General features: G+C 40.8%; 1 protein-coding gene across 7 annotated transcripts in view; it reads right to left on the reverse strand.

Moving 5' to 3' along the window:
- The window catches only part of FARP1 (FERM, ARH/RhoGEF and pleckstrin domain protein 1), a 210,979-nt gene that overhangs the window by 51,204 nt on the left and 132,336 nt on the right, over positions 1-27,439 (reverse strand). For all 7 annotated transcript variants that reach the window (XM_030036356.2, XM_030036358.2, XM_030036357.2 and 4 more), the window contains exons 3-10: positions 18,606-18,710; positions 14,195-14,237; positions 13,014-13,092; positions 10,479-10,576; positions 5,607-5,721; positions 4,273-4,420; positions 2,030-2,125; positions 1,290-1,453 (exon numbers count right to left, since the gene is read on the reverse strand). In XM_030036356.2, coding sequence (XP_029892216.1) covers positions 1,290-1,453; positions 2,030-2,125; positions 4,273-4,420; positions 5,607-5,721; positions 10,479-10,576; positions 13,014-13,092; positions 14,195-14,237; positions 18,606-18,710 — 848 coding nt within the window. The remainder of the gene's footprint in view (positions 1-1,289; positions 1,454-2,029; positions 2,126-4,272; positions 4,421-5,606; positions 5,722-10,478; positions 10,577-13,013; positions 13,093-14,194; positions 14,238-18,605; positions 18,711-27,439) is intronic.

Consider the following 27,439-nt stretch of genomic DNA (forward strand, 5'->3'; position numbering starts at 1 on the left):
AGTAAAGCCTGGAACCAAGATGAAAACTGCTGAAATGTATTTCATGACTCAGCTGCTACTACTAAACACGTCAACTGTGTTTAGTATATATATAAGCTATATAAGCATATATACATTTTCTGCAGAGATTTAGGCTGGAAATCCCTTTCTCCCCTTCTGCTACAGGCTGTGAAAAAGTAGTGAGAAAGCCTAGCACTTCCTATTGTGCACAGTTATAAACTCCAAAGGGAACTGAGAGCAGTAAAGGAAACCCACACCTCAAGAATGCTCAATAGAGAATCAAATCCTTCCCATTCATTAGAGGTTTTCAACTAACATAAGTACCACAAGGCCTGGAAAAAATTACTGAATATATGTAACACACACCACAGTGAGTGAAGGATGTAGCCAGAACTTGCTCTCCAAACCAGGAGGTAGACTTGAATGCAGCTACAGTCTATTTACTCAGGGAGAAACTTAAGTTATAGCTTGTTTACCCTAACATAGGTCCTTCCATTTTACTTAATTTACTTTGCAGGCAGGAAACAAAGTGGGAAGAGAGTTAGAATGGCCGTATTTACTATGTTCTTGTGCAAGGCAACTAGAACGTACAGTTTATCTCAGCAAAGAGGGTTTCTGGCTTTTCAGCTTACATCACCTTTGCAAACAAAATAAACTGTATGAATAAAAGGATTTCCCCCCTGGCATACACAATACAATATCTCCAATGAGGCTTCTGCCAGTGTAAGAAAAAACCCAATAACCCAACCATTAAAAACTTTTCTACAGCTCTCACAATAATGCAGGTAGACATGGCCTTAGCATCGGTGGTCATCTCACATAAATTCTTTGCAAGCATAAACGTCTCAGCATAAAGACAAGCCATTGCTTTTAACTGCATAGAGATGGGTTTACCACAGGGACATGCAATGAAAATACAAATCTCTACTCTAATACATAGGAGAGATCTGATCCTAGAAGCAGAGGATCCAAAGAGTGCCAAAAAGTTGCTAGCTAGTGTTGCTTAGCACACAGGTGGATTTTCTTATGTGAAACCAGGTGGAACCTAAATACTTTATATCTTACTTCCAGAAAGCTACTTTGCAACAGCTACTACAAAATCAATGCAGGCTTTTTGCATATTATGTTCTTTACACTGTTTTGGCTGAGAAGATGCAATGGAAAATATAAAGGAGCAAAATACAGTGTAAAAAAGGGAGCTGAAAATAATAGGTTTAATTCTAGATCATTATGGATGTGATTTTGAAATGGGGAGGTGACAAAGGTGGAAAGAAGAATGCAGGTCTTACCTGAACCTAAATGATGAACCTCTAGAAAAAAGAACGGGTTTGGGCTTTGGTTTAGGTTCCTCAAAAAGCCTGAAAAAGGCATGATGCTCTACACAGATCTTCCAGAAAGACTTGCAAAAATCTCGACTGGCCATAAGGAATTCCAGGGTGTCCTGGAACGAACTCTGAAAATTGAGATAGCATTTGCAATGTAAGCAAGCAAGCAACATATATTACAGAGATGCATTGACAAAGCAGGTGCTATGCTACAAAAAAAAGCTTTTTCCCAACTCATTGGCGTTCAGGCTTAACAGACCGTATCCTTCTCACTTTGAGATATCGCTGGTCTGCTTGGCAGTATCAGACCTATTGCTCAAACTTCCTTTCATTGGCAAATATGACAGAAATAAAGAAGTGGTCTTAACTTTAATGAGAAGAGGTGGTTTACATGCTATAACTTAAGAATTGATGATATAGTACCAGAGTCGCAAGCAGAAGATGACTCTGTGACATTCAGTTTACATTTCCTTTGCTAGGACTGCTCACCTGAGACGCCAGGTTGATGCGTGCAGTACCAACAGTGAACATAAGCAATTAATGTAATAAAACCAAAAATCTTATTGAGGTGATAAAAACCAAAAATCTTATTGAGGTGATAAAAACCAAAAATCTTATTGAGGTGATAAAAACATATGTCTGATCTGTCAGTAGAAATTTACCAAATAACCTTTTGTCAAGTTCAGTTCCTGACAAGGACTTACATTCACATCAGGCCGCAGTTTGATCAGAAAACGTTTCCTCTTGAAGCTCAGCTTTCGAACCTTAGCCCAGTTGAAGGCATTGATCTTCGTGTGACCCTACAGAGAAAAAAGCCAGCAGAGTTTAAGCATTCCAGATCTGAATGGAAAAATGTAGACCACTAAAGAAAGCTTGTCATAAATTAATCATCTATTCACTTCACTTGAAATTATAATATTTCTTATCATTTATCCTCTGATAATGCAAACCATAAACATCTGGTGCTGTGACTGAAGGCAGGTTCTTATGGTTAAACTCTTGCATATTTATAGGACTAGGTATACTGAGTTGATGTGAAAGCCATCTGACCCAGTATCATGGCACAAAACAGGGTGGCCCAGCTTTTGCCCAGATGATGTTATCTTGTTCCACTATGCAGACTCAGATTTTTCAGAGGACTAACTCACATCCCAGAGATGCCTCCTTCTCTTTCTACCACCTACAGGGAACCCAGGGAATCCAGACACCTGACGTGTCACCTCACTTTGATGGGGTAGATTTCCTTCCTCTTTGTCTGTCTACAGCGCAAAATAAACACCCCTTTAAATGTTACCTAACTGGGGAGGGGGGAGGGCAGCAACTGAAAGTTTTGTATTGGAAATACAAAATACTGGGAGTATTTTGACCTTTCATGGGGAGCAACAGAAGTAAAAGGAACCCAAATAACTTACTTGTCTCTGAAGAGTCAAAAAATGCTTTTCCCCCAAAAAACAGCAACCAAAAACCAGAAGCAAACAGCTAGCCTGAGAGAAATTATCTTCAAAATGCTACAATTCCCAGCCACTGCATCATTAGCCCCTACATCCCAGAAGTCTCGTTCTTAATCTTTGTTAGACGGTATTAGAGGTATTATTTTAAAATATCCATTACAGCAGTTTGTGCAGTAAAGATTTCAATACAAACATGCCTACAGTACAGCACGGAAGTTTCAGAGAGCTACTACAGGATTGCTAAATCCAGAAACCCATGTTGATTTGGGCGTCGTCACCAGACGGATGTAGGAGTAATGACAGTGTGATGATGTCTGCTAAGTCAACCTGCTGTCTAAGAATCACATAATTAATCTCCCTTAGAATATTCAGCAGCACTGACACCGATTTCTAAATAAATGGCACGCTTTAAAATAAGCCTGACTACTGCTAGTGCCATTTGTGAGTGAACCTTTATATTCCTTGAGGTCATTCTAATGAGGTCTTCATATTTCAATTTTTATCAGTTATATCCAAAATAAAAGGATGAACTTAAGGCTCTTGCCCTATGAAGTGCTTGAAGGAAGCCCTAAGCCTACTGCCAGATGCCAATTCTGGGCAGACTCCAGCAGGTCAGAACCTGACTTCCTTTTCAGCATTCAGTCTTCAGGCTTGATCCAGCAAAACTTCCAAGCTTTTCTGAAAGTTCCAAAAAAAAAAAACCAAAAAAAAACCCAAACCCCAAAACTGTTCTGAAAGTCCCAAACACATTAGGACAAGAAGAGACGACTGAGTTTTAGAGCTTTACAAATCAGGCCTTGGGCCTTCAACTAGCAGCTACATCTTTACAGAAGGATCCCAGCTGTCTGCTGGGACTCAGTGAGGTTCACGCTGTTTTGTGTGGACACATACTTTCAGCTGTAAGACAGTCTTAATTTATAAGGCTTTGCAACTAATTACTTCAGCTGATGAAAAAATTGTGCGGTAGCAGGGAAAGGGTCTGAACATAAAATTATTTGAGTTATGTGCATTTCTAACAACATCCTGGTTTTCTCACGTTTCAACCTGTGCTTCAGTTTGGGTGTTTTACTAGCAACCCATTTAGTTGATGCCTACATCCTTCTCCATGTAGTCCAGTTGTCTGTTATTTTATTTGTCCCTGCTTCACACCCATTTAGTATGCACCACTCCTGCAAGACCTACCTGCTCCTGTATGTAAGAGGTGTCAGCATGACCAACTTGCAAATTGTGAGCTGCGGATCAGTTTGCATCCTGAACAGCACATTGTGGCTGCACATGGAGTTCTACCCTGTGCATGCAAATAAGGTAAGAGTCCCTGGAAGTGAAGGACCTAATGCAGCTATAAATGGTTTAAGGTCACTGTTAGAAAATAATTGGAAGTTCCTGAATTTTCCCAACAAAAATCTTTTAGACATGGCTGAGGTCCTGAATTCTTATTGCTGTAAGAGATCTCTCTACTTTATAAAGTACGAAATCATGCCCTGAGCAGCTCTAACCTGAAACACCAGAATGCCTGTGTTGGCAACAGCCAGGTTGATTTTTGTCCCTTCCCTGTCCTTGGCTGGATGCAAGCGTATTCCATACATCTCCAGCCGACGGGCAATCTCCAAAAGCTGGAAGTCAGACTCTGCTGGTGTCTGTCCCCTTGAGAAAGAAAACAGAGAAGGCACACAAATTCTTCACACCTTTTAATAGAGATCAACAGGTCCTCTAGTGAACAAAGAGACATTTCATCAAAGAGACTGAAACCTGCCAGAGGTATAATATCCGTATGGTTTTTCTATGTCCCCAGATTTTTATCAGAGAGAACAACAACTTTATCTTAGTCTAAACCAATACCAAAGAATCCACAGATTTTACAGTCCATTAGAAATTTTGATTGCTCCAATTCTGAGACACCCGATACAGCTAGATTTTGAACCATTAACTTTAACAGAATTCACTACCTCTCTTTGTATTTTCCATTGGAAAAACATGCTGTATTCCTAAAAAAAAAAATAAATCATAAATAGAAGTGTGTAAGGATGTTGTTCATTGTAAAAGTGAATGCAATACCCAAATGAAGTAAAACAGAAGACATGAAAACCTTAACATAAATGTATGGGAACCCATAAGCACTAAATTAATCATGATGAAATTATGCAAAAGTTTTGATTATTACTGTTATAGAACTCCCTACCACTCATATCTAATTCAGTGTAACTCAAAATGAAACTGTTCAAGTCTTGAAGTGTTCTTGACAGCAAAAAATACCTTCCTATGCCTTATTTATAATTCTTTTAACCATCTTCTTACTACTAGTCTTTTCTCCAGGTCTTAGGATAGCAATTTGCATCATCATCTTGAATCCTACTCCCCCAAATCCCTAGTTCTGCAAGCACTTTGTGCTTTTCCTAATACTATCAATAAACCCCTTCTTTACCCATCTCTAAATACAGCATGGAAAGGTGAAAAGGCAACATTCAATGTCCTTGAAATCAGAAAGACTGCTGTCAGAAGTGCCTGACTGATCAGTCATAATTTGCAATCATACCTGCATGCACAAAATCAGCAATGAGGCATTTTGTATGAAATAGACTGTAAAATAACGGCATGCTTGAATGAATATCAAAATCAATCGCTCTTTAAACATCTTGTTATGATGACGGGAGAAAGGCAGGAGTAACCTTCAGGAAATTCATAGGCTTGAATGTTTTTTGAGAAGTAACCTCTGAGAAACTGAGAAACTCAGAGGTCCAAATCTCTTTTGTACTTATGATCTAGCATATATTTACAGTTAGAACTACTCTAAATGAAAAGAAGGCCAAGAACAAGAACAAAAAGGGCTTACATGTGGCTACGGTGAAATTCCATGATTTTGTCTTCTAGTGCTTCTTGCTGAGGTATATACTTGTTCTTCGCTAAGTGTTCACGATCTATGGTTTCATCAAAATCCCCAATCTCAGCTATGGAGAATTTTAAGAAAAGTCTATTAAAACATTATATTAAATCTGAATTATTCAGGCAATCCAAAAGGTGCAGACAGCTGGGAAGAGGGCAGAGAAGCAAACGCAGTTTCTTGCAAGCTGTGTCATGGTTTTACGACTCAGATTCCCACCGTTATCTTCCACACATTCCTCCCTTCTCTGTGTTAGCACGAGATATGTGAGAAGAAGCCCAAGGATTCCTCCCATCCACCACAACCGAGTTAAGTGGCTGTTGGATGTCAACTGCACAAATGAAGGCATCACAGTGCTGCCTTGACTTGTGTGCAGGGTAAGGGCAGGGGTGAGAGGAAGGACAGCACTAATTCAGCAGAACTCATCCCTCTCTCTCACACGCATCATGGTGCTCAGGTGCCTTTCCCTGGAGCAGCCAAGCACAAGCTTCCTCCCCAGGCCCATGCCCCACACTGTAGCCTTTGTGGGAAAATCTGAAACATGGTTTTGTTTGCTTTGTTTGAACGCAGGCATGTATTCTACCTCATGGGGTTATGAAACATTTGTCTTCCTCTAATTTTGCAGCAGTTTGAGACACATTCTGTCTCCCTCCTCCTCAAAGTTGCTCCCATCTGCTGCAGTTATTCAATACCGTGTGTGCAACAGTATGTCACACCCACCTTCCATTTTGCAGCCCATTCAGTGAGATTTCCTTTTTTTGGCGGGGGTGGGCAGGCAATCTACGTGTGGGTGCCAGATTACTATCTTGTTGCCTGCTATTCTTGGAATGCCTCTGAAAATCTTGCTGTTAGCTTTTTCACTGAACAGCACAGCAGCTTCTACCTGCAAACCTGCTGGAATAATAGCAACATTGCTACAACAAAGGCTGCTACCTTAATAACGTCAGTGAAATTAAAATGCAGCACCCTCAAATTAAATCCAGGTTGCAGTCAGACATGCTGTTGTTGCGCAGTTGACCTGGGATACCACAGACCCAAGACCCTCAGATCCTTGCCTCATCCTCAGCTCAGTTCTGCCCATGTAAATGAACCCTTAATCCAGTTCTGTCCAAAACAAGCTGGTTTGGAAAAAAGAAAGGTTTCAGATGATGTTTAAAACACTGTGGGTGATTTCTGACAAAAGTTTGCCTGGGATCGGATGTACCTGCAAATGCGGAGGGGGAGCAATAACCTTGTGTAGGCAGGGAAGATGAGGACCAAAGCATCTATGAATGACAGAGCAGTAACCTTTCAACCCCAATTGCCTGCAGCCACACGATGACTTCTTATACTTTGGAGGTCAGAGGTGGAAAAGAATTGATAACTGAGACTATCTGATTTCCACCTCATCCCATCTGCTCTGAATCATTCCTTGAGACAGGAGAAATACTACAGAATCTTTGAGAATTCTCCTTTGTAAAATGTCCCTTTTGTCCCCATCTCAGAAACACCTCCCTCACTCCAGTTTTACTCACCCCAGCATCACAAATCTTTAGGGTCCGTTTTTAACCCTAACTCAAATGAAAGGCAAGTTTCTCTTCTTTAATGAAGCCATAAACCCACCTAAGTTTGCAACACCTCAAATAACACGGGCCTCGATTCTTTAAAATGCAGTTCATACCCTGTACATCCTTGTACCCGGATGGACTTAAACCACCTTCTGTAGGGCTTTCTTCAGAGCCAAGAGTACAGAAGAGTCTTATTTCACCTCTACGTGATTTCTATAATGTTCTCTGCATTTGTCAACTGCAAATCCATTATCAAAATTGTCCTCCCGGCTTTCAAGTTACTTCTGAATTTGTTCTCTGTGACCTTGTACTCAACAGCTTTTACTTTTCTCCTCAGCCCTCCTTTTCTACCTTAAATGCCTTTCTAGTAGTGGTCCCTCTAGAATGAGAGGGAGTTATATTTTGACATATTTTGAATATTGTCAGCCTCACATATAACTCTTCTTTAAAATCTTCTCTTGTGTTTTAGCCAAAGATTGATTTCCACTGATGCTCCCTTTTTTCTTATCTTGCAAATGCATTACACCATGCTGTATTCCATCTGCATTAGCACTTCTGATATGTCTAATGCTTTGTATTTCAACTCTTTTCCTTTAATCAGTCCATCTTCTTACTTCACACACTCACTTTACTGCATCATTTGCAGTATCAAAGCATCCTCTCACTTTTTACACTTTCTACAATGCTTTTAAGGTATTTTTAAACAGAATGTTTCAAATATAAATTTCATTCTGTAACATACATGCTAATTTAACAGAAACCCATTTGCTGTCATATTATGATTTCATATAAATAACAGTCTGTAACATTGACATAAGCTTGTATACATAATATAAGGGCCTCTTGGAATCAGATATCCCCCATGGAAACTGCTCGCAGGCACAGCATTAATAAGACATACAATACTTAGCCTCCTGCATTCTCAATCTTGCCACTTTGATATCATTACTCTTATCAGCTGTCTAGTTTTATTTTTGTTGCAGACAAATATGTAATTTTTTTTTGCTACTGAATAATAAGCTAGAAAGAAAATAAATACAAAAGACAGCCATGTGGGTGAGATACAGCTATAGACTCTTGGCAAAGAAAATTTTCACAGAAAAATGTTGGAGACACAAGATGCATAAATAAATGAGACAGTTGCAAACTTTTAGCAGTGGTTTCTAGCAAACACTTGTTACACAAAAAAAGGGAGAGGGGGAAAAATCATAAACACCAAAAAAAAGGTCCAGCTTGCAGTCAGGAGATGGCGAGGAGAAGCAGCACTGCAGGTGCACCATGAGGCATAACATCCCTCTGCCCAAAATGGCAGTTCAGATTCTGTGAATACTACCTCACTTCTGCATGATGAATCTCTCAAATCTCTCCTTCTGACATGATGGAAAAGCTCTGTTTTTCAGTACAGAAGTATCTTACCTTACTCTCCCCATAAGGAGAGTACTACTTGATTCCTAAAATCCCAGTTCAGAATCACTCTGCACCTCATGCTCACAGGTGAAGTGGACAAAGAACTAGAAAGATTTCAAATGCATCGTGATCATTTCCAGTTACTGAGGAAAATTATTTAATCCAACAGTATAATGCATCTCAGCAGCATAAGAGCAATGGTGGTGATTTGCCATTTTTGCACACTTGGAAATGAATGCTTCTTGCCAGCCTGCATAGGTGTGTCAGGGGGAATGGCCAAGTGTATAAGGGAGGAATTTTGAAAAAACACTGAATTAAATTTGAGTTTGACCGTGGGGAGAAGGGAAAGGGACAACTTGTAAAGGTGAAAGGACATCCTATATTTTATCCCCTTATGCTGTTGCTTTAGGAAAACAAGCTAGCAGTTGCACTCTGAGAAGTTCAGACACCACAGCTGTAGATGGTTCAGTGAAGAATTTAACTGAGTAATCAATAAGAGATGAGTAAGACATGAAATAGGATCTAAGTAGAAATCATAAGGAAAATAATGCATATAGAGTATAAGAGCTCAAGAGAGGATGATCACGAAGCAATACCTCAAATGAAGAGGGACACATGCATTAGGGTGTCCTCTCCCCAACATCTTTCTTTGGTGCACAGACATTTAGTAGGAAAACTCACCCTCCTAGAATGCAGTGTAAGAAATTATAATCAATTTCCCCCAAATGATCAAGACTTTTTTTCCTGAGACGAAAAGAAGTTAGAACCAGCTTAAACAAGGAAAGAACTACAGCTGGCATGCTGGACACCATAATGGGAAAAACTAAAAGACACAAAAAGCTCGCTAGTCAAGGTTATTTTTATTATTTTTAAAGGTCTGCGCTGCAAAAATACTCAGTTTTAAAATGGTATGAGGAATACAGAATTTCAGAGACTGTTGTACAGCTTCTTATTGCTACTCAGGCACACTGGGCAATGACGACCATAGCAAACAGAAAACCATGCAATAGTTGCCTTTCCAACAGCAATTGATAAGAAACTGTCCTAACACTCAAACAGCCAAGGACAAAGGATCATGAGATTTTTCTGTTCATCACTAAAGAGCTTCTGAATGTCTTTGTTGACTGCAATTTCCATACAACAGCATTTCAGTGGAAATATGCAATACTGAATTGTACAATGACCATTCAAAACAATGGTCTATTATGACCATTATACATGCTACTAAATGTTTTTTCCTAATCTTATTCTCAAGATGAGTATCCATAAAGTCTTGAAATGGAAAACATATGCTGCCTTTCAGGTGGTCTGGAAGCTAAAAGAAGCTTTGATATGATGAACAAAGTTAATGTATGATTCTACTGAACAGTCTTATTGTGCAAACTTTGCAATTTAAAAAAAAAAAAAAAAAAAAAAGCTTAAAATCTGTTGTTTTTTTCTTCCCTACCAGTTTCCTCTTAGGACTGTGATTTAGTCTGGCATTCTAAGCATGTTTATTTACTACATTCTCTAGACAGCATACAGATCTCCAGGAATTTGAATGCTCTGCTGACATGATACAAAGTGTAATAAAACAGGAATTCAGAAGAATTCAACCTGTTTGCCACTGCCTGCAACGTTTGCTTTTTAAATGATCCTAGGCAGACTATCGAATGCAGTGCTTTAAAAAATGTAAATCCAGTGTCCGGGAGCTCTTCTTTAATTGAAAGAGTAAATTATCTGTATTTGAATGCCATTATACAGAAATACAATAAATTGTCCATATGGCTTAAATCTGTCCCTATGGCAGCTACTAACAGGTAACCCAGCAAAGCATGTCCAGCCAATCATCCTGTTTATCCTCCTGGAAAGAAGAAAAAAGGGAACTTACACTGTACTATGTGTGAGATTAAGAGGGCAGTGCTGGTATCATTACACGTTAGCCTTCCCTGTGCCAGGTCCTGCTTCACTTGCAATGCAAATAGGTACCTGCAAAACAAAAGTGAACAGAGTTACACGAAGCATGAGGGGAAAGATTGGAAAGTATTTCAACGCCAACTCTGGTTTTGACTACATGTTCCTTTCACTTTTTGTAAGCCACAGAAATGATCTGAATTTCCTAAGTTTAGAGGCTAAATAAAATATAACAGATACTGTATTACAGCCTTTGGAGTCTTACATGATGGCTGCTTTGCAGAACTAAGACATCTCTCTCTTTCTCGCTCCTTCCCTCCCTTGGAACCAGAGTAATGAGATATGACGGTGGAAGCAAATGTGACAGCTATTAAGTGCTCAGCAACCACGCAGCAAGCAGCACTAGATAATGGAGCTGCTTGTAACTATGAAGAAATGCCAGATAAACCAGTGATTTAGAGTTATCAGTTAATTCTTGTAGAATAGAAGGAGAACTCTAAACTTCCACCTTGGTACTCACCGGGAAACAAGGAGCAAGATCTCGATCAAACAACTCTAGCTAGCTCTGATACTTTCATGGCCCCATTACCTGCACCGCCTGTGCACCAGCCATTTTTAACATCGTCTCCAAACCATCTCAGCCACATAGGGCAATTCTACATCAACAGTTTAAGTGCAGAGACAACACAAGTCCATGACATTATTTCAACATTTAAATTTCTTCTAGCTTCAACAGGAATTAAAATTGCTTACCTCCACGCAGCATCAAATACTTCCCTAGAAAAAAAATGAGCTAGCAGTGGGCATTTCTCCTACAGTTGGTATGAAATCTGAACTGGTCAGACACCTTAACAAGCCTTCCAAAGACTGCAGCTCCTCTGGAGAACTCACACTAGGATCTCAACAGTTTTTAATAAGACTAGATTTTAATAGGTTCAGTGAAAAGCTCTCATTTGAACAGTGAGTTTCTGAATGAGGAGATGTAGGTAAACTAAATGAAAAGGGCAAGCTGATTTGAGGAGTATGGAAACATACACAGTACATGAAATAATATAGCATATCTAAATAATGTCCTTTTGAAACCTGCAGACATCTGCCTACCCATACAAAATTCACCCTAGTAGAAGAACATAGCCCAAAAGTGTTGTATTCTCTGCTTCTTCAAGCGATGAAGCTGTTCCCTGTGGATATGCTTTCACATCCTACACAATGCTGTGTACATATATTCAAGTTCCCTAGCGCGCACAGTTAAAATCTAACAAAAAAAAAAAGTCATTAGGATTCAGACACACATCTCCAGGTGCAGAAAGAGATCACCCAAAAAACAATTTACAGTTCACACACTAAGCAACTGATATGCAGAATATCTATTTGGAAACAGAAATGTTTCATTAGTAACACCATACTGTGAGTTCCCATTCATCCCTTTATTGTTTTTACTCAGTCTTTCAAGTAAACATTCTTTCTTCCTACCCCACATTTTACTTTTCTCTGTCCAGGCCAGCAAGAGATATCAATAATTTCTTTTTTTTTTCCATTCCATTGCTCCATTACCAAAATAAGACAGAGATAAACAGAGAACATCACAAAGGTGGACTTGTTCTTTATAAAGCAGGTCATAAGGACACAAGAGCTCTTTGTAAAAGAGGACTTCATCTTGTAGGAAGATTGAAAATAAAAACTAATAGTGAAAATACTGAATCGGAATGGGAAAATGTAATTAAAACATAATAATATAGTAGATCGGAAAAAGAGTTGAAAAGTTGCAGTGAAGAAATACTGCAACAAAACGATGTTTCTGAACATAAAGGAAAGACCTGTTAATGAGGAAGAACCGTAATAGGTCCCTCACATATACATTTACTCACAGAGAAATTTGACTCTTTATGACAATGCCCTGTGAAATTCAGAGCTAAAATGAAGTTTTTAAAATTCACTGAAAATAAACACACCTTTAAGATACCTCCTTCTGCATATGTGCCTATCTTTCTCCACCTTCCTCTTACTTTTCATTTTATTCCCTCTCCTTTCCGTTTCTCCATCTCCGAAGTCACACTTCCACCTGTGCAAACCTTTGCCATTTGCATTGGCTATACAAATAGGGTCCAATGCTGCTGCAACAACTCTCTCCCAAACACGTGTCCCTCAGCAGAGGAGTGCCCCAGGATGCCACCACGTGCCTTAGGTCCCTTCCAACACCGCTGCCGAAGGGGCTTCGAGAACTCTGTTGCTGAACTGCCTATTCTTGGGGGGAGCGAAGCTCTCCCAGGACCCCAAATCCAAGGAGGCAAAGGACTCCTGCACTTTGCAGAACCGCTCAGCGCAGACTGCAACTAAATGTTAGGGCTTATTTTTCAGGTGCATTCAAGGTTGGGACAAATAACATCAAGCTAATACTAAGGGGCAGCTATCGATCCTCATCCAATCATCTCAAATTCTATGTTCTCCCCTCTGCCCACCAGAGATTTAATAACAATATTAAAAAAAAAAAAAAAGTCATGCAGCTACTAACCTTGTCAGTTCCTCCTGCAGCTGAGCGTGGTCAGGTGGGAAGAATTTTACCACAAATTTTACAACAACGTGCTTCGGTCCTAGGGGAAACGTCAAAGGAAGTTAGTGAACCATCAGTAACACACTGGCCAAATTTTGTTACACGGAATGATGTACAAGGGATGACTCATGGAACCTGCACTGCCTACATACATGCAAACCTCCTATCCTTCGTTAGTATTCAGGCTATTTAGAGACTGCACAATAAAATTTACACACAATAAAAGAGAACAGTAACTTGGTTGATACTCTGCCAAAACCAAGTCTGGTTTTAGTAATTACATCAGCTGATCCAATAAAATACATTATGTCTATTTTCCTTCCTTCAGAACAGGAGAGCGCTAAAATACACTCTATTTTTCAAGTCCACCAGCAATTACTATTTCTATTTTAACAGCAGCTCATTTGTTCTGTTTGTTACAAGTACGATCAGTGACAAAAGGACCAATGCATCTCTCTCTCGTGAGAGGGAGAGGTGTCAGAGCATACACTCAGACTAATATGACCAGAGAAGCACCTAGGAAAACTTAATCTCCATGGCAAAGCTCAATAAATGAAGATCTTTGCTGATATTTGACAGAGAAACAAAATCGCCATAACTTTTCCTGTTCACTTCTACTCTTCCCAGAGCTGATGGCTATTTACAATTTCCTGTCTTTTCCCACCACCCACCATAACTTTCCCTGATGGCCCTATTCCAACCTGCTTCCTCCTCTTGGTCTCAGATAGTTCCAAGCTCTGCAGCAATGTACCACACAGTTGTAATGTATTTGCTAGTTCCTTCTCAGTAATAATGTCTTCCCGTTCTTTTATCCTGATTACTGCTACCTTTTGGCAGTGTACGCTTCCTTTAATCCTTCTTTTACTGCACTCTTTTTTTCTCTACCAAATTGTTCCCTCCATTGCCACCACTGCCTCTTCTAGTGACTGACTAAACCTTAGTGTCCTACTGGGTCAGCCCCTTCATACATTCATGTGACATAATTTCACAGTATATCTTTTAAAGACAGACGAGAAATAAAAAATAAGCCAAACAAAATTCAGTGAAGAAAGTTGAGAAGGTAAAGATCCCAACTGACAGAGTCCTAATTTATTCAAGTACTCTCAGACTGACAAAATAAATGACAGCAAGGAAGTACTTACTTCTAATCTGTTTCATAACAGGCTTCAAAAGATCAAGCCACACCTGAAAACAAAAGACGGTGGTGTTATCATCTCTGAACAAACTACTGCTCACAGAGGAGCATTTTTCATTGCACTACTTCGATTATCAGTTATTTTTTTCCAGTGTGGTCGTCATGCTCTCCCTAATTATACGTAGTGGGTTTTCTCCCCAAAACTCTGGAAGATGCTCAGGAAACAGCACTGTTAATGGGTTGTCACTGGGGCACAGGTTTTGAAGCCGTCCAGATTCAGAGAGCTGGGAAACAGTGAGGAAATCTCCCCCTCGTCTCAGACACCAACAACCACAGCACATTTAGTCAGGAACCATTCACGTTGTGGAAAAACAACCGAAACAAGGAATTCAGAAAAAGACAGTGCTATACTGTCATTGTGGTCCTCGCCCTAATTAATCTTGAGAAAGGCAAGTGAAAGGGGCTGGTGCTTGCCTTTGAGCTGGGAACACTGGGCAAACGAGAAATGAGAAGGTGGCAACCGCCTGGTTTTGGGGACCCAAGAGGAGTCCCACTGTGAGGCCTGGGCATAAATGTGGAGCTCCACCACCTTGGGGAGGAACGTTCTCTCAGGTCAAGGGCGTGAGGCAGACAACAGGGGGAAAATACAGTTTTCAGAGCCTAAACACCTGTTCTGCAGTCTCAGTCAGAAGGGCCTGGGCAAAATGTTACAGAAAGCCGAGGGACAATCACGCAGCAGGTAAAAGCGAGATGACTTGCAGGGCCCTAGGGAAGTGGGACAGCTCACAGTCCTGAGCCAGTAACTACCTGTGCCCAAGATTTGTATTTTGTTATCTCGGTAAATTGCCTGGAGCATCCCTTGGAGACGCCTGGAATTTGTGGAGGAATATCCTACAACCGTCACAAAGGTTAAAGCCATTAAAAAACAAATTAACTGAGTCTTCCTCTAGAAAAAGACTGTATTGAAATGAACACATATTTGACCTTTAATAATTTTAGATTATGCAGAGACTGAAACATACTCAAAATAGCCATTTTAGAAAATCACCTGAGAAGCCAGACAGGAACAGCCTGTATTGCTGCTATAACTGCTCCAATGCTGTTTGCTATTTTCATCATTACTAATATGAGTGCTTCCAATTAGCAAAGACCTCACATTCCTGCCCTTTCACACCCACTAATGTTTCTCAATGGAATTCTTTTTATGTTTCTCAGCCTATGAAAGGTTTGGGTTTTTTGTTGGTTTGTTTTTTTTTTTTTTTTCATAAAGGCTAAAGAAACTTGGTTATCCAAGAATAGGAACACAGTGTTTATCACACATTAAACTGGTTCTGACACTTTTTGGCATTTCAGTAACTTAAAACTGTTTTGTTTCAGAAAGTTGGCATGTGCATAATCTGCAACAAAGGTCAGGGACTTTGCCAAGTTTAGTGGGAAAAAAAAATAATCTTGAATATGAAACAGCCAGTTTACAAGAATATGGGAGTAATGTATTTTACTTGACACCAGAAAACCCCCAAAGCAAACCAAACCCAACCCCAAACCAACAAACTTCTCTCTCTCCAGAGGGAGTTTATGATACAGCATGAGGGCACAAGTGTGTCGTTCCCTTCTCCACTTTCCCAATCATCCTACAAGCAAGTTATAACATCCTTGACCAGACTGCTGGATACTAGAAATGCGCGTATTGAACGTGTGTAGGGAAAAAGGTGGAGCAAAATTAAGACCTTACCATTATCACCAAACCCAAGCAAACAAAACTTATGCATCAAGCAACTCCCACGCTGTACCTAAACACAGCCAATCTGAGACTGGTTTATAAACTGGAAATGAAAAATAATGTGAGGATTCAATTAAGATTCATGTTTTCAATTTTCTCTGGAACTACAAAGGCTAGATTATTTATTTTTTAAACAAACTCTGGCATTCTGTGATAGGGACCGGATTGCAGCAGCTGGAGAATTGGGGCAGACATCAAGTGTGATGAAACTCTGTGAAACCCCAGCAGGACATACAGCCCTCAGACCCTCCACGTTCATCTCCCATGCAGATCTCGTCTGCTACAAGCACGGCACACTTAAATGTATACAGCTGCCAGGCATCTTGACATACAACTGTCATTATGTCAGATATGAGGTCTGGAGCCTTGCATGTTGAAACAAACACAGCTGAACTGTGAATATATGACTTCATGTACATATGATTACATCCAAACAAATATGCTCTAAATATTTGTTTTTCCTTTTAAATTGCACTCTACATTGGAAAAGCAACTCATTCTCGTCAGATGATATGAATGTAAAATACACGTGTGGTTTATTTCTCAGACACACCATTAACTGCAATTTATTTTATTTGCACAATGCTTGAGTTCTACATTATGGCCATTATGAAGCTCAGAAAGTTTTAAATCCCACAGGAACATTCACCTCAACTGCATCATATAAAATGGTTACTATAATTTAAGCGTAAATACTACTCTCAGAGTGCTGCTCCACATTGAAACAACAATTCATAATCAAATCTCCTGCTTCAGAGTTTCTGTGAGTTGCTTTTAGGTGGTTGAAGGCGTTACTTCCCCTGAATCTCACCATTGTTGGGGCACAGCTGACTAGAGTAGGCAAGATTTGGGGATCTCCCCCTTTTTCAGAAGCAAAGATTGGAACAACCAGCAGGTACACGGACAAGCGCTCTCAGATACTTAGCTAGTATTTCCTTTTGCAAGAGTAGGTGCCAGGTAAATTACCATGCTCCACGCATGGAGGCATCTTCCTTCAGGTCAAACTGGCAATAGCCTTAGGGGGTTTTCTCCACCTTCTTCTTCATCAGAGTCCTGGCTCCCCCACTGTGATTGTCTGGACATATTTCCAGCCAGTCAGTTCCTGCCACTGCGAGGGCCTCAGGCACTGGCAGCACCTCAAACTCTCCTGTGTTCTGCCTCAAGCAAATAAACCATTTTGTTTTCACAAGACTGAAAACTGTTAGTTTACTTCAGGTCTCTGAGCAAAACACAGAGGCTCATCTATTTGAAACTTAATGACCTGTTAAGTAGAGAAGGTCAATCAAATGACCTTCTCTATTTTCTAGAAAACTGAAAAGGAACCATATATACACAAGACATTGGGATTTGTTTCAGCTTTACATACATACATACGTCAGGAACATCAGTATGTCATTATTAACATGGCTACATCAACCCTCTGTTGTAATAGTACTGTACGGTTGCACTATTTTGAAGAGTTGTGTTCAGCTCTCAAGTTACCTAAAGCATTAACCAAGCATATCTGGCAGAATACAAAACTTTCTAGTAAACCGTGTTTCATGTAAATCCAGGAGCAAACTGTGAAGCAGATCACTTTTAAAGATCTATGTCCATTTTTAAAAATTTCCTCTTTAATTATAGTTAGCCTAAACCATTATGACCGCTAGTCTTCAGTTCTAATGTCTATGTAAACCTGCACTAAGGCATGACAACAGATTAATGCAGCAGCAGATAAATCCTCTTTTGTTTCTTTTGGTAAGAAATATTGCTCCTTACAGAAATTTTATATAGATTGACAGAAAATAGATTTTTTTTTTTTTTTTTTTTTTCTAATTGCCCCAAGTCATGTCCTTCAGGTCAGCCAGGCTACTAGTGCAGAATTCACTAAACAGGCAAGAAATCCAGTATACACCAGAATGTACTGGTCAAACAATCCAGATAACTAGCACACATGCCAGCAGGTCACACAGTAAGTCTAAAGTAAAACAAACTTCAGAAAGAAAGTCATTAGAGGCTGAGAAGTCATTAGCCTTTGGCTTTCTCTGCTACACGATACTGTTTCCACCCTAGAAGTGTTAGTGCAATGCCTGAATGTTGCCAGCAGCCAGCAGCTGTTTCAGAGTCCGGAGTATCAGGACCAGGGCACCTGCACGTGCCACACAGCTCCCCAGACAGGACTTCCATCAATTTATTTGGGTTTTTTGGTTTTGTTTTCTTTTTTATTAACCTTGTTATATTTTATCTATCCATCTTCTTGCCCCACAATGTTTTTCATGGAACTGTGTCACAATCATTGCAACTTCTGTCTGCAGAGAAAGATTATTTCTGCACTCCACATTAAGCACGACTGTAAAATCAGAGTTGAGACTCTGCAGCAGTCAAGTCTTTGGCTTCTCTACTGCAACTTATAAAGATAAAATGCTTTTCCAAGTTGTGCCTGAATTGGCTGTTACTTTCAACACAGATGAAATCTGACAGGAGTAATCAGGTTTTAAAAACATTTCTTCAACGCCAGCAAGCAAGAACATTTTTTTAGAAAAGTCCTTTTTTCTTTTGGAGACTGAGGATTAAATATACCTCATAAGTAAGGAGCAGAGGGAGAGAATACAGTGTGTATGTAGATGAAAACCAGCTGAAAATTAATCCTTTTACATACCATCATCTTTTTATGATCTGGAAATTCAAGGCCAAAATAGTCGCCTTCAACAAGGTTCAGGTGGTTGCAAACAGCATCATGCAAAACTTTCCCTGGAGCTCTTTGCTGTAAGAAGAAAACAAAGCCTAGGGTTACAAAGATGCTTTTAATTAGTGGCAGAAAAATTATTATGCTAAGAAATTGCCTAGCAAACACCATGTCAAAACAGTTTACATAATCAGTGGATATTCCAACCACACCCACAGCGCAGGTGACAATAATTACACTAGTTTTAAAGCTACAGAAAATATCCATCCATCCCTGGATGGCAGCTCAGAATCCATCTTTACTGTATTTTTATTTTTGAGGGAAAAATACCATGAAATAAAAGATGTAGAAGAGGGGGACTTGGGATATAGTTTTCTTATGTCTGTCGAGGCTAATTTCTACTGTGAGTGTCGCAAGTTTGCTACTTCATCCCACGGCCCTTCAAGCCATGTCAGGTGGGGCTATGTACATCCGTGTACAACATACCGAAACCAAAACGTTCGTCGACAGACCTGTCATACAAAACACAAGCGTCTGAGGGTTTGCTTGACGCCGCTTGATACACAACAGGCTCAAGTCCAGGGTTCTGACTTCATATGGGCTTAACCCGAGCCTCCTGCTGTGAGGGACTGAGGCTGGTCAAGGTCCATCTGTGCTACCCTAACTGGGTTGCTGAGTAATTTGGAGGAGTCAAGTGCAAGCATTTCCTTCCACGTACTGAAAGTCTTCCCCCTATAAAGACCAGATGTTCTAGCCCATTATTAGCTCCCAGAGCCACCGCTTTGCTGATTGTAAGGATTCTTCTCCTCAGCACAGCAGTTAAATCCACACCTGCAGCAAATACTGTAAATTACAGCTCACCAGCAAGTCTTCAGCAAAAACCCCACTGTTTCTGTATAAAAAGGCCAATCGCTGAAATCAAATATTTTTGTTCCTTGGACAAATGCACCTATTTTAACTCAAGAGGCCCTGAAACACAGATCTCCACTCACTTCAGAGCAAATAATAATCCATTAAACTGCACAAACTCCACCATTACAAGAGACCCATCACACTCCAGACAAGTGCCCTTACACTCAACCTACAGATTGAGCCCTTTCCCTTTCTGCCCAGTAAATAATTACTAGAGCAAAATAAAAAAGCAGTAACCGAGCGAAGAAAAGAAAAGCATTAGAGGCGGGCAGTCCGGCCGACCTGGCTCAAACCTGAGCCTGAGCCCAGGTCCTGGCATCTCCAGGCAGTGCCAGTACCAACAGGTTATTTGCGAGTGGGCAGCCGCTCAGTCCACCTCCTCCCAGCTGTGCCACTACACAGTTTGGTCTCTGTTTCACTGGGATACCAAAACATAAATCCCCGGGTTTTTTCCACCTTGGGTAATACCTGTTTTTCAGCCACAAGCCAAAGTACAAAGCATCTTTCTTTCCAAAGGTGATTTATCTAACGTTGTCCAATATGAATTGTGAAAAGTAAATACCCAGCAGCAAGGCTTACGCCAGAGGAATTAAAAGGACGATGTTTTTCTAGGGAAGGCACAGGATATATGTGCCACCACCGCAGCGCTGCCACCCCGGTGATGCAGGACACGATGACCGAACGCTTCAATGCTGGCTGGTTTTGAAAGTCAGAAGGGAAAAGCCAAGCTCACCTCCCCAGGAACTTGCTGAGCAGGTTTTTGCCCAACATATTCCCAGTGCCTCTAACAGACACATGCCACCAGGAAGCAATGTTCACTTAGATTATTTTATTAACTGTTTGTTAATGTTAGCTGTAGCAAACATTAGCCTCATGAATACTGTCAGAAAACACATCAAGAACAATTGCAGATAGAAGTACTGATTTTTTTTAAGCATTAACTAAAGTAACTAAAGTAATTCACACCAAAATGCCAAATAAGAGGATACAGAGAAGGCGAGGAAGACAGACATCTATTTTTCTAGACAGAACACTTTTGATCTGATGTAAGGCCACCCAAAATAAGTCTGAAGTGCAAATATATTTGAATACACTCACTTCACGTTCTCCAGCTTCACTAAACCAAAAGCATCCCCGATGACCACTGCCCAGCCTGCACCGGCCATCGCATCTTGTGTGTCAGTTTTAACAGAAAGCTTCCCATATTTTCTGCTCCATCTGTCGCTGTATGTAGGCACATCCAAACATACATCATCTCTTAATGAAAGAGCTTCCCAGTAAGTGCATTGCGTTGGAGGCAACGGAATAATATTAAAAGACATTAGACTGAGCTTATTAACAGTATTAGTTTACTGCTCTGAAAATACACCTACAAATGATTTGGAAACTTCAGGCAAATGTTCCTGCTCCCAGACTAGTCTCAGGCCTCCACAGTCTGGCTGGGGCCACTAGACAGTGGAAGGACGTGTTTATCAGCCACCCTTGCAGCAAGAGGCAGAGGATAATTGCTTTCATCCTCATGCACAACCAGAAAAATGGAAACATGCCTGTGCATATGTATGTATACATCTTACCAAAGTACCTGATGGACTCCTGTCTGACAAAGACCAAACTTCATCGTTCCTGCCAGGGAAAAAAAAGGCACCTCTGGGAGCATGGAGATTTTTGACCAACAGGAAAGACGGCAGAGAGCCCACCAGTGTTACCACACCGCCCAAGGTTAGCTGAGGAGAGCAAGCCTGTCTGATCTCAGACCATGAGTAAGAGCATCTGATTAAAACCTGCTGAGCGTTCTCATAAAGTTTTTTTCTTACAGGCATTTAGACAACGGAACGGCAGTCTTGTGGAATTTATGTCACTTGGCGTTTTCTCTGGAGCATGCCTTGGTAACGTGAAATGCTTCTTTCTCAAGTATTGGTAAATAAGATTATTATTCTAAACTCATCTTCGCTTTGATCAGTCTACCTCAAAATAAAATCTGACAGTTTATACATGGGAAACACTGTACATATAAAATCTGCTGAGATTTAGAGCCTGATGACACTCTGGTCTTGCAGGACCAGAAGAAGTACAACATCCACACAAGCAAGAACTCTCAGGTCTCAGAGACGTTGATTCAGTGCCGTTCCATGACATCCCTACTAAAAAATTTAAACACAATAAATTAAAATCTCAGTCCGCTGGGTATGGAAGCAAACCAGCAGTCACTCAGGGCACAGCAAACATGAGCTGACAGAGGAAGCATTCAGGAATGAGCGCGCCGCACCGATGACATCATCTGTAGCCAACGGTCACGTCTGACCTGAACGTGGTCACAAGGCCTATGGGACAACACAAGTTTTCCGCAGAACTTTGACGGCGTTTTCCAACCGTCAGGCATGGCCCTGCTGCCGTGCCTCAGACGACAAGTGCTAGGCAAGCTTCATCGGCTCCCATCCCGCAGGCCCGCGGCTGCACCCGCGTCCCACGACGCAGAGTTTGGCCGCTTTCCCCGCACCACACCAGCGCCGGTCTGATCCATGGGGGGCCGTGAGCCCCCCAAAATATCTAGGCACGCACGTAAGGTCACAGGGTGGGGAAAGGCTGCGCTACAGGAGGGCTTTTCCCTGCTGCAGTCAGAAAGCACAGGCCCGTTACGCGACCGTCGCGGAAGCCTCGTACGCTGGAACGAGGGGAGGCCGTCAGCGTGGCCAAACGTGGGGGACACGGGAAAGGAGAGGCAGGAGACCGATCTCCTGCTCTCCCTGAGCATCATCGAATGAGAGCCCGCACCAGGGAGGGAAAGAACCGAGCCAAAAGGTGAAGATCAAAGGAGGAGGACGAGGCACGCGAGTGGGACGTTGACGTGGAGGCTGCCACAATGGAGGCTGGCGGCAAGACTACACCTCCAGACCGTCTGCTGCCACAGACGCCACGCTGTAAGGCAGCGAGGGAAAGGAACCAGGAGGGTACGGTATACTGGTGGAGTACAAGTATACTGGTGGAATACAACTGGGAGAAGGTCGCGTGCAACACCCGGGAGCTGGGAAACAGCTGCAGCGGGTGGCAGCCCCCTGCTCCTGTTTCTGTCGACAGCCAGATTCTTGTATAATCCGTGAAGAAACACTGCAGCTCCAGAGGGCAATTCTTCCTACCCCAAAACGGCCATCCGAGCACATTGGCAACGAACTTTTCCTTAGCAATACAGTTGCACTCTTTTACTCTTGATGACAAGGAGCCCAGGCACCTGCATTACAGGGTTCATATTAGATGAGGTGAATCCCAGCCATACTGACAGCAGGGAATTACTATTATTCTCTTGAGGTGGTATTTAGTTACACCAAAATAACGTTATAAATTTATTGCTGTGAAAAGAAGCTCACTGATTTCCAGCTACACATCCTTACTGCTTAATGCATTTTGAACTGGCCTTTCATTTAGCTCTGTGAAATCACATTTTAAAAGTCACTTTACATTTTCAGGGAACGTCAGGCCACTAACTTCTAAATTATGAATAATGTGCATCACCACATTTAGCTGCAAGCTATGAAGGTACCCAGTCAAAGTAGCCTTCTTTACGCATTATGCATTCAACATTTGCTATCTGCTCATTATTTCAGTCCTACTCAATTCACTCTCCCTCTACCCGCACCGAAATCCAAAACAGGATGTTGCTTATCATCTTCCAATGGTGAATATTTTAATAGGTTCAACAATTCTTTCATGTTCAGGCAATTGCCAGTCATTTAAAAAAATCTCCCTCTACGTACTTGTTTAGGCCATTCTTTGGCACAGACTGCAATACAGATTTTTTTAAAAAAAAGAAAAGCGCATAGCAGTATCCAGAAGATAACCAGGACTTTAAAAGAAGTGGGTTTAAACACATTCCTCCACCACCCAGTTAATTTAGCAATTATTTTACTAACCATCTACCCCCAAAAAGTGTCTGTTTAGGATCAAATAGTGATTTTATCATTTTTTATCTGTCCAGTCAACTAAACACAGTTTAAAATTTTATTTGTTCTTTCGCGGGTAATCACCCAGAAAACCCCTTGTACTTCAGATCAGTCCGATTCCCAAATTATTTTTATACTCCAGTTTAACAACTGCATTGAGATGATAGTGAAAACTTCATCCAGTATTTTCATTACTATTTCTGAAGTCATATACAGTCGTAATCAATACCAAAAATAACAACCTCACATTCTTAACAGCATAAATTTTCTCAGTTATTCAAAGCTGTTAAAAATTAAAATTATATATGTATCTACAGCTGTGAAAGGAAAGAAAACCAACTAACAAGTGCTCATGATAAGCAAATAGTATAAAAATAACCTCAAAGATGAGATTGAGCAACAGGGTTCTTAAACAAATAACCCTGCCAGAAATTTATACTTCAAAGAAGGCTTGAAAACTACTCACAGGAGAACAATGCTGTCAGCATCCGAAGACAAATTTCATGTTTTAAAGAGTTCTCCTTTCTGGCATAAAATGAAATGCATAATTCATTTTTAGCAAAAGTCTATTGCTCGAAGGGTGGGATTAAAAGCAAGAAGCACTGGTCTGAGTGTTGCTGCTCTGGACCTAACACTGCCAAGACACTTGGCAATCCTCTGCCCTTTTTCTCCTCTCCTCCCTTTCAAAGTGTAGGTGTTAATCCTATAGGAAGGATTAGATGACTATAAAAATAGCTCTAGACTATAAAGATAGCTGTTAGACCTGGGCTTCCTAGTTTTTACTTTGCCGTTCAGCTTAGACTGGGTAGTTAGGAAGTGTTGGAAGAAGCGTGATTGTCACCCCTACATACTAGGTCAAAGCAAAGAGGAGAAGTGACACCTTTAAACAGAGCAGCCACACACTCCCACCCCTACTTTTAAGCATGCAGATCCCCACCCAGCACCTACAGCCACCAGGTATCCTACACCCTCCCTCCAAATGGGGTGAAGAGGCAAATTTTCATCATAACCTAAAGGGGCCTCATTCCTTTTAAGATATTTTCCACGTGAATGTAGTTGAAGGCTCCACTCCTGGCACGTATCCCACATGCTTTTGCACAGACTGCACGCATACCATCAAAGGCAGGATCAAGGCCAAATACAGTAACAGAATAAGTCTCTTATACTGCCTTAAAAACAAGTGATTGATCATCTGCTGTGTGTGTACAATAAGACTATTTAGTGTTCCTTTCTTTCAAGGTTTTAGTGGACTGCCTCTCCACTTTACACTCAGCACATAAGCTGTACTCCCTTTAATGCCAGTGCTTGCCTTCCATAGTCTCTGACGTACAGTTTTACCCTTCGGTCGATTTTGGTGGTGGTGGCAACTTTCTAAAACAGTGTGATTGTACGATATGGTGCTTTTTACTTCAGGTGCGTTTTACTCCAAATACTTGTCCTTAAAAAAAATGAAGCAGCAAAGTTACACTTTTTCCCCCCACCTGTCAGCTACGACAAACAAGATGACTTCAAAAATGACTATTTTAAGGTATGTGATTGCCAACCAAAAAAATCAACACAACAAACAATTGTAGAGGCAAAAATACAAAGAGAAGGATTTTAATAACCATCTCATTCACGTGCATTTCCAGCATGGTCTCCAAAAGAACTTGCAGTTCTCTACATTTGAACATACAGTGGTTTGTTATTGTAACCATGCTGCTGGCTTTCTGATCACAACAAACTGGCTTATGTCAAAATATTTTCTAAAATAGGCAAAAGCAGAAGGATTGCTCTGACTAGACTTTAAACTCTCTTCCAATGCCCAGAATCAACTTTACTAGAAATAGCCAACAGTAAAATTCAGGTGAAAATTAAATACTTGTATGGAAAAGAAATAACTAAATAATCTTCTTTAATAGTTAAAGAGTGTGGAAGGAAAAAGAAAAAGATTATCTAGGAAAGCTAATGTAAAGTTTTATGCTGAGGCTATTCTCTGTAGTGCTTGGTTAAACTTTTTCTCACAGCAGAGTCAGACTAATACAAAATTCAGCTACAGTAAATCCTCAGGTAACTGTACATCTCCATAATTACAGTAAAGCTACTGGAATTGGAGGCTCTGCTTGGTCTCTTTTCACTTGGCTCATAAAATCATAGCTTTATAACTTAATGGGCAAATACCACCCACACTGCATTATATATGCCATTTCAACGTGCAAGTGAGGAAATAAAAAAGGAGAAGAGATGGGCTGGGCACCTTCAGAACTGAGCCTTTCATACCCCTGACCAACCTGTCATCTTCAGGTATAACAACCCAATCATTTGATTTCTTTACAGTTCTTACAAATGCAAACTGATATTAATACTGATTTTATATCCCACCTTTACATTAGTCTAATTTCTAGTTTACAAGGAGTTTGTTACTGCAGAGCCAGCAGCAACCACCACAAAGCTAGTGAAGCCCTTTGTAAAGAAGAAAGGGGAAGAAAGAGGCAGATTCTTGTAGCCTGGAGAATCTCCTCCTTTGGTAGCTGTGGGGACAAAATCCCACAGGAGATTTTACTTCGCACGTCCATCCCACTGTCATCAATGCCAAAGGAAATCTGGAACGGCTCATCAGCTAAACACCATGAACCCTATAGACCAAAAAACATCCAGCCTTTGATCACTGTAGTCTAAGTACACATCTGTTTATCACTAAATGTTATTCATAGTGAAAAGCATTAACAAAACACTTCATGACTAGTTTCCCAGTTCACTGGTTCCTTTAGCTGTATTTACAGCATTTTAACTAGCTGACTTCTAACTCTCAGTTCGAAAGTGCAATGGACCTTGTCTTAATTTTTCTGGACTGATTTAAAAACCTTACATTTGACACGCATGCACCTAAAAATCATTCTATCAACTTAAATGGGATGCTCTGATCCCCTCTGCTAACAAATTCAGCTGAAAAACTTCATTGTTGTCTGCCTAGCAATCCTCTGAGAAACTGTCCGGATGGGGACAATGCATGCCTTCACATGAAATGCGAATGCTGATCTCAGTAACTCCCAAAAAACCCTAACCCCCAAAACCATCAAACTGCAGCAACAGGTCTCTGCACAAGCTAATTAGTCCGCCTGAAAAAAAACAAACAAACAAACTTTGTTTCTTGTAGTACAACCATCACTGCTAACTTCCTTCAGATAGGTGTAAAATATTTGTGGGAAATCAGTAGTGGCAGAGCGAGTCTTTTAAGCAACTGTTTAAGGCTGCAAAATTTCACGCACCAACCATTCAGTTCTTGGTGACTTTCAGCAGGAGACTCTTCCCAGAGCCACTGTTACTAAAACTAAATTACTGTCTTTGAACATCATTTCAAATGCACAGTGTGGACAAGAAAAATGAGGCATTAAAAGAACAACGAGAAAACTTACTAAAAATATGTCCTCTTACTCCCTAAATTAGCTCCTGCAAATGCTGAGTCATCTCTGCCTAATTTTACTAGCAAAACTAAAAAGTGGTTTGTGGCTGTTCTTTATCCCATTAGCAAGGCAAACATCCACTGCTGGAAGAGACTGCTTTCCTTTCTGAAGCATATCATCGGCACGACATCCCAGCTTCAGAGCCTTGACACTGAATGGTGATGACTTGCAAGAACCAGAGCCAGCCCGTCATGAATTTCAGATCTTGGAGTGAATTGCAGGGCAGATGCATTAAACAGTGCTTTCCTCACAACCTGAAACAAACTACTTGGCAAATCAGCACTTAAGAAAAATGGAAGGCAACAACACTTCTGTGCTACATGGCTTTTCTAAAACCAGGTGCATGCTAAAAAAGCTTTCCTGAAAAGCTATGTCTCACTGAGAGGTGCGAGAAGGGTGGGAATCACCCCAAAGCCATCACAACTATGACACCAAAACCCTTCACGGAGACCCAGGGATGCCAGCAGGCATCTCTCTGACAAAGATTACCTCTGAATTATCTATGTTTAATTGACAG

This window comes from Aquila chrysaetos, chromosome 14, assembly GCF_900496995.4.
Source record: "Aquila chrysaetos chrysaetos chromosome 14, bAquChr1.4, whole genome shotgun sequence".
NCBI lineage: Eukaryota > Metazoa > Chordata > Aves > Accipitriformes > Accipitridae > Aquila > Aquila chrysaetos.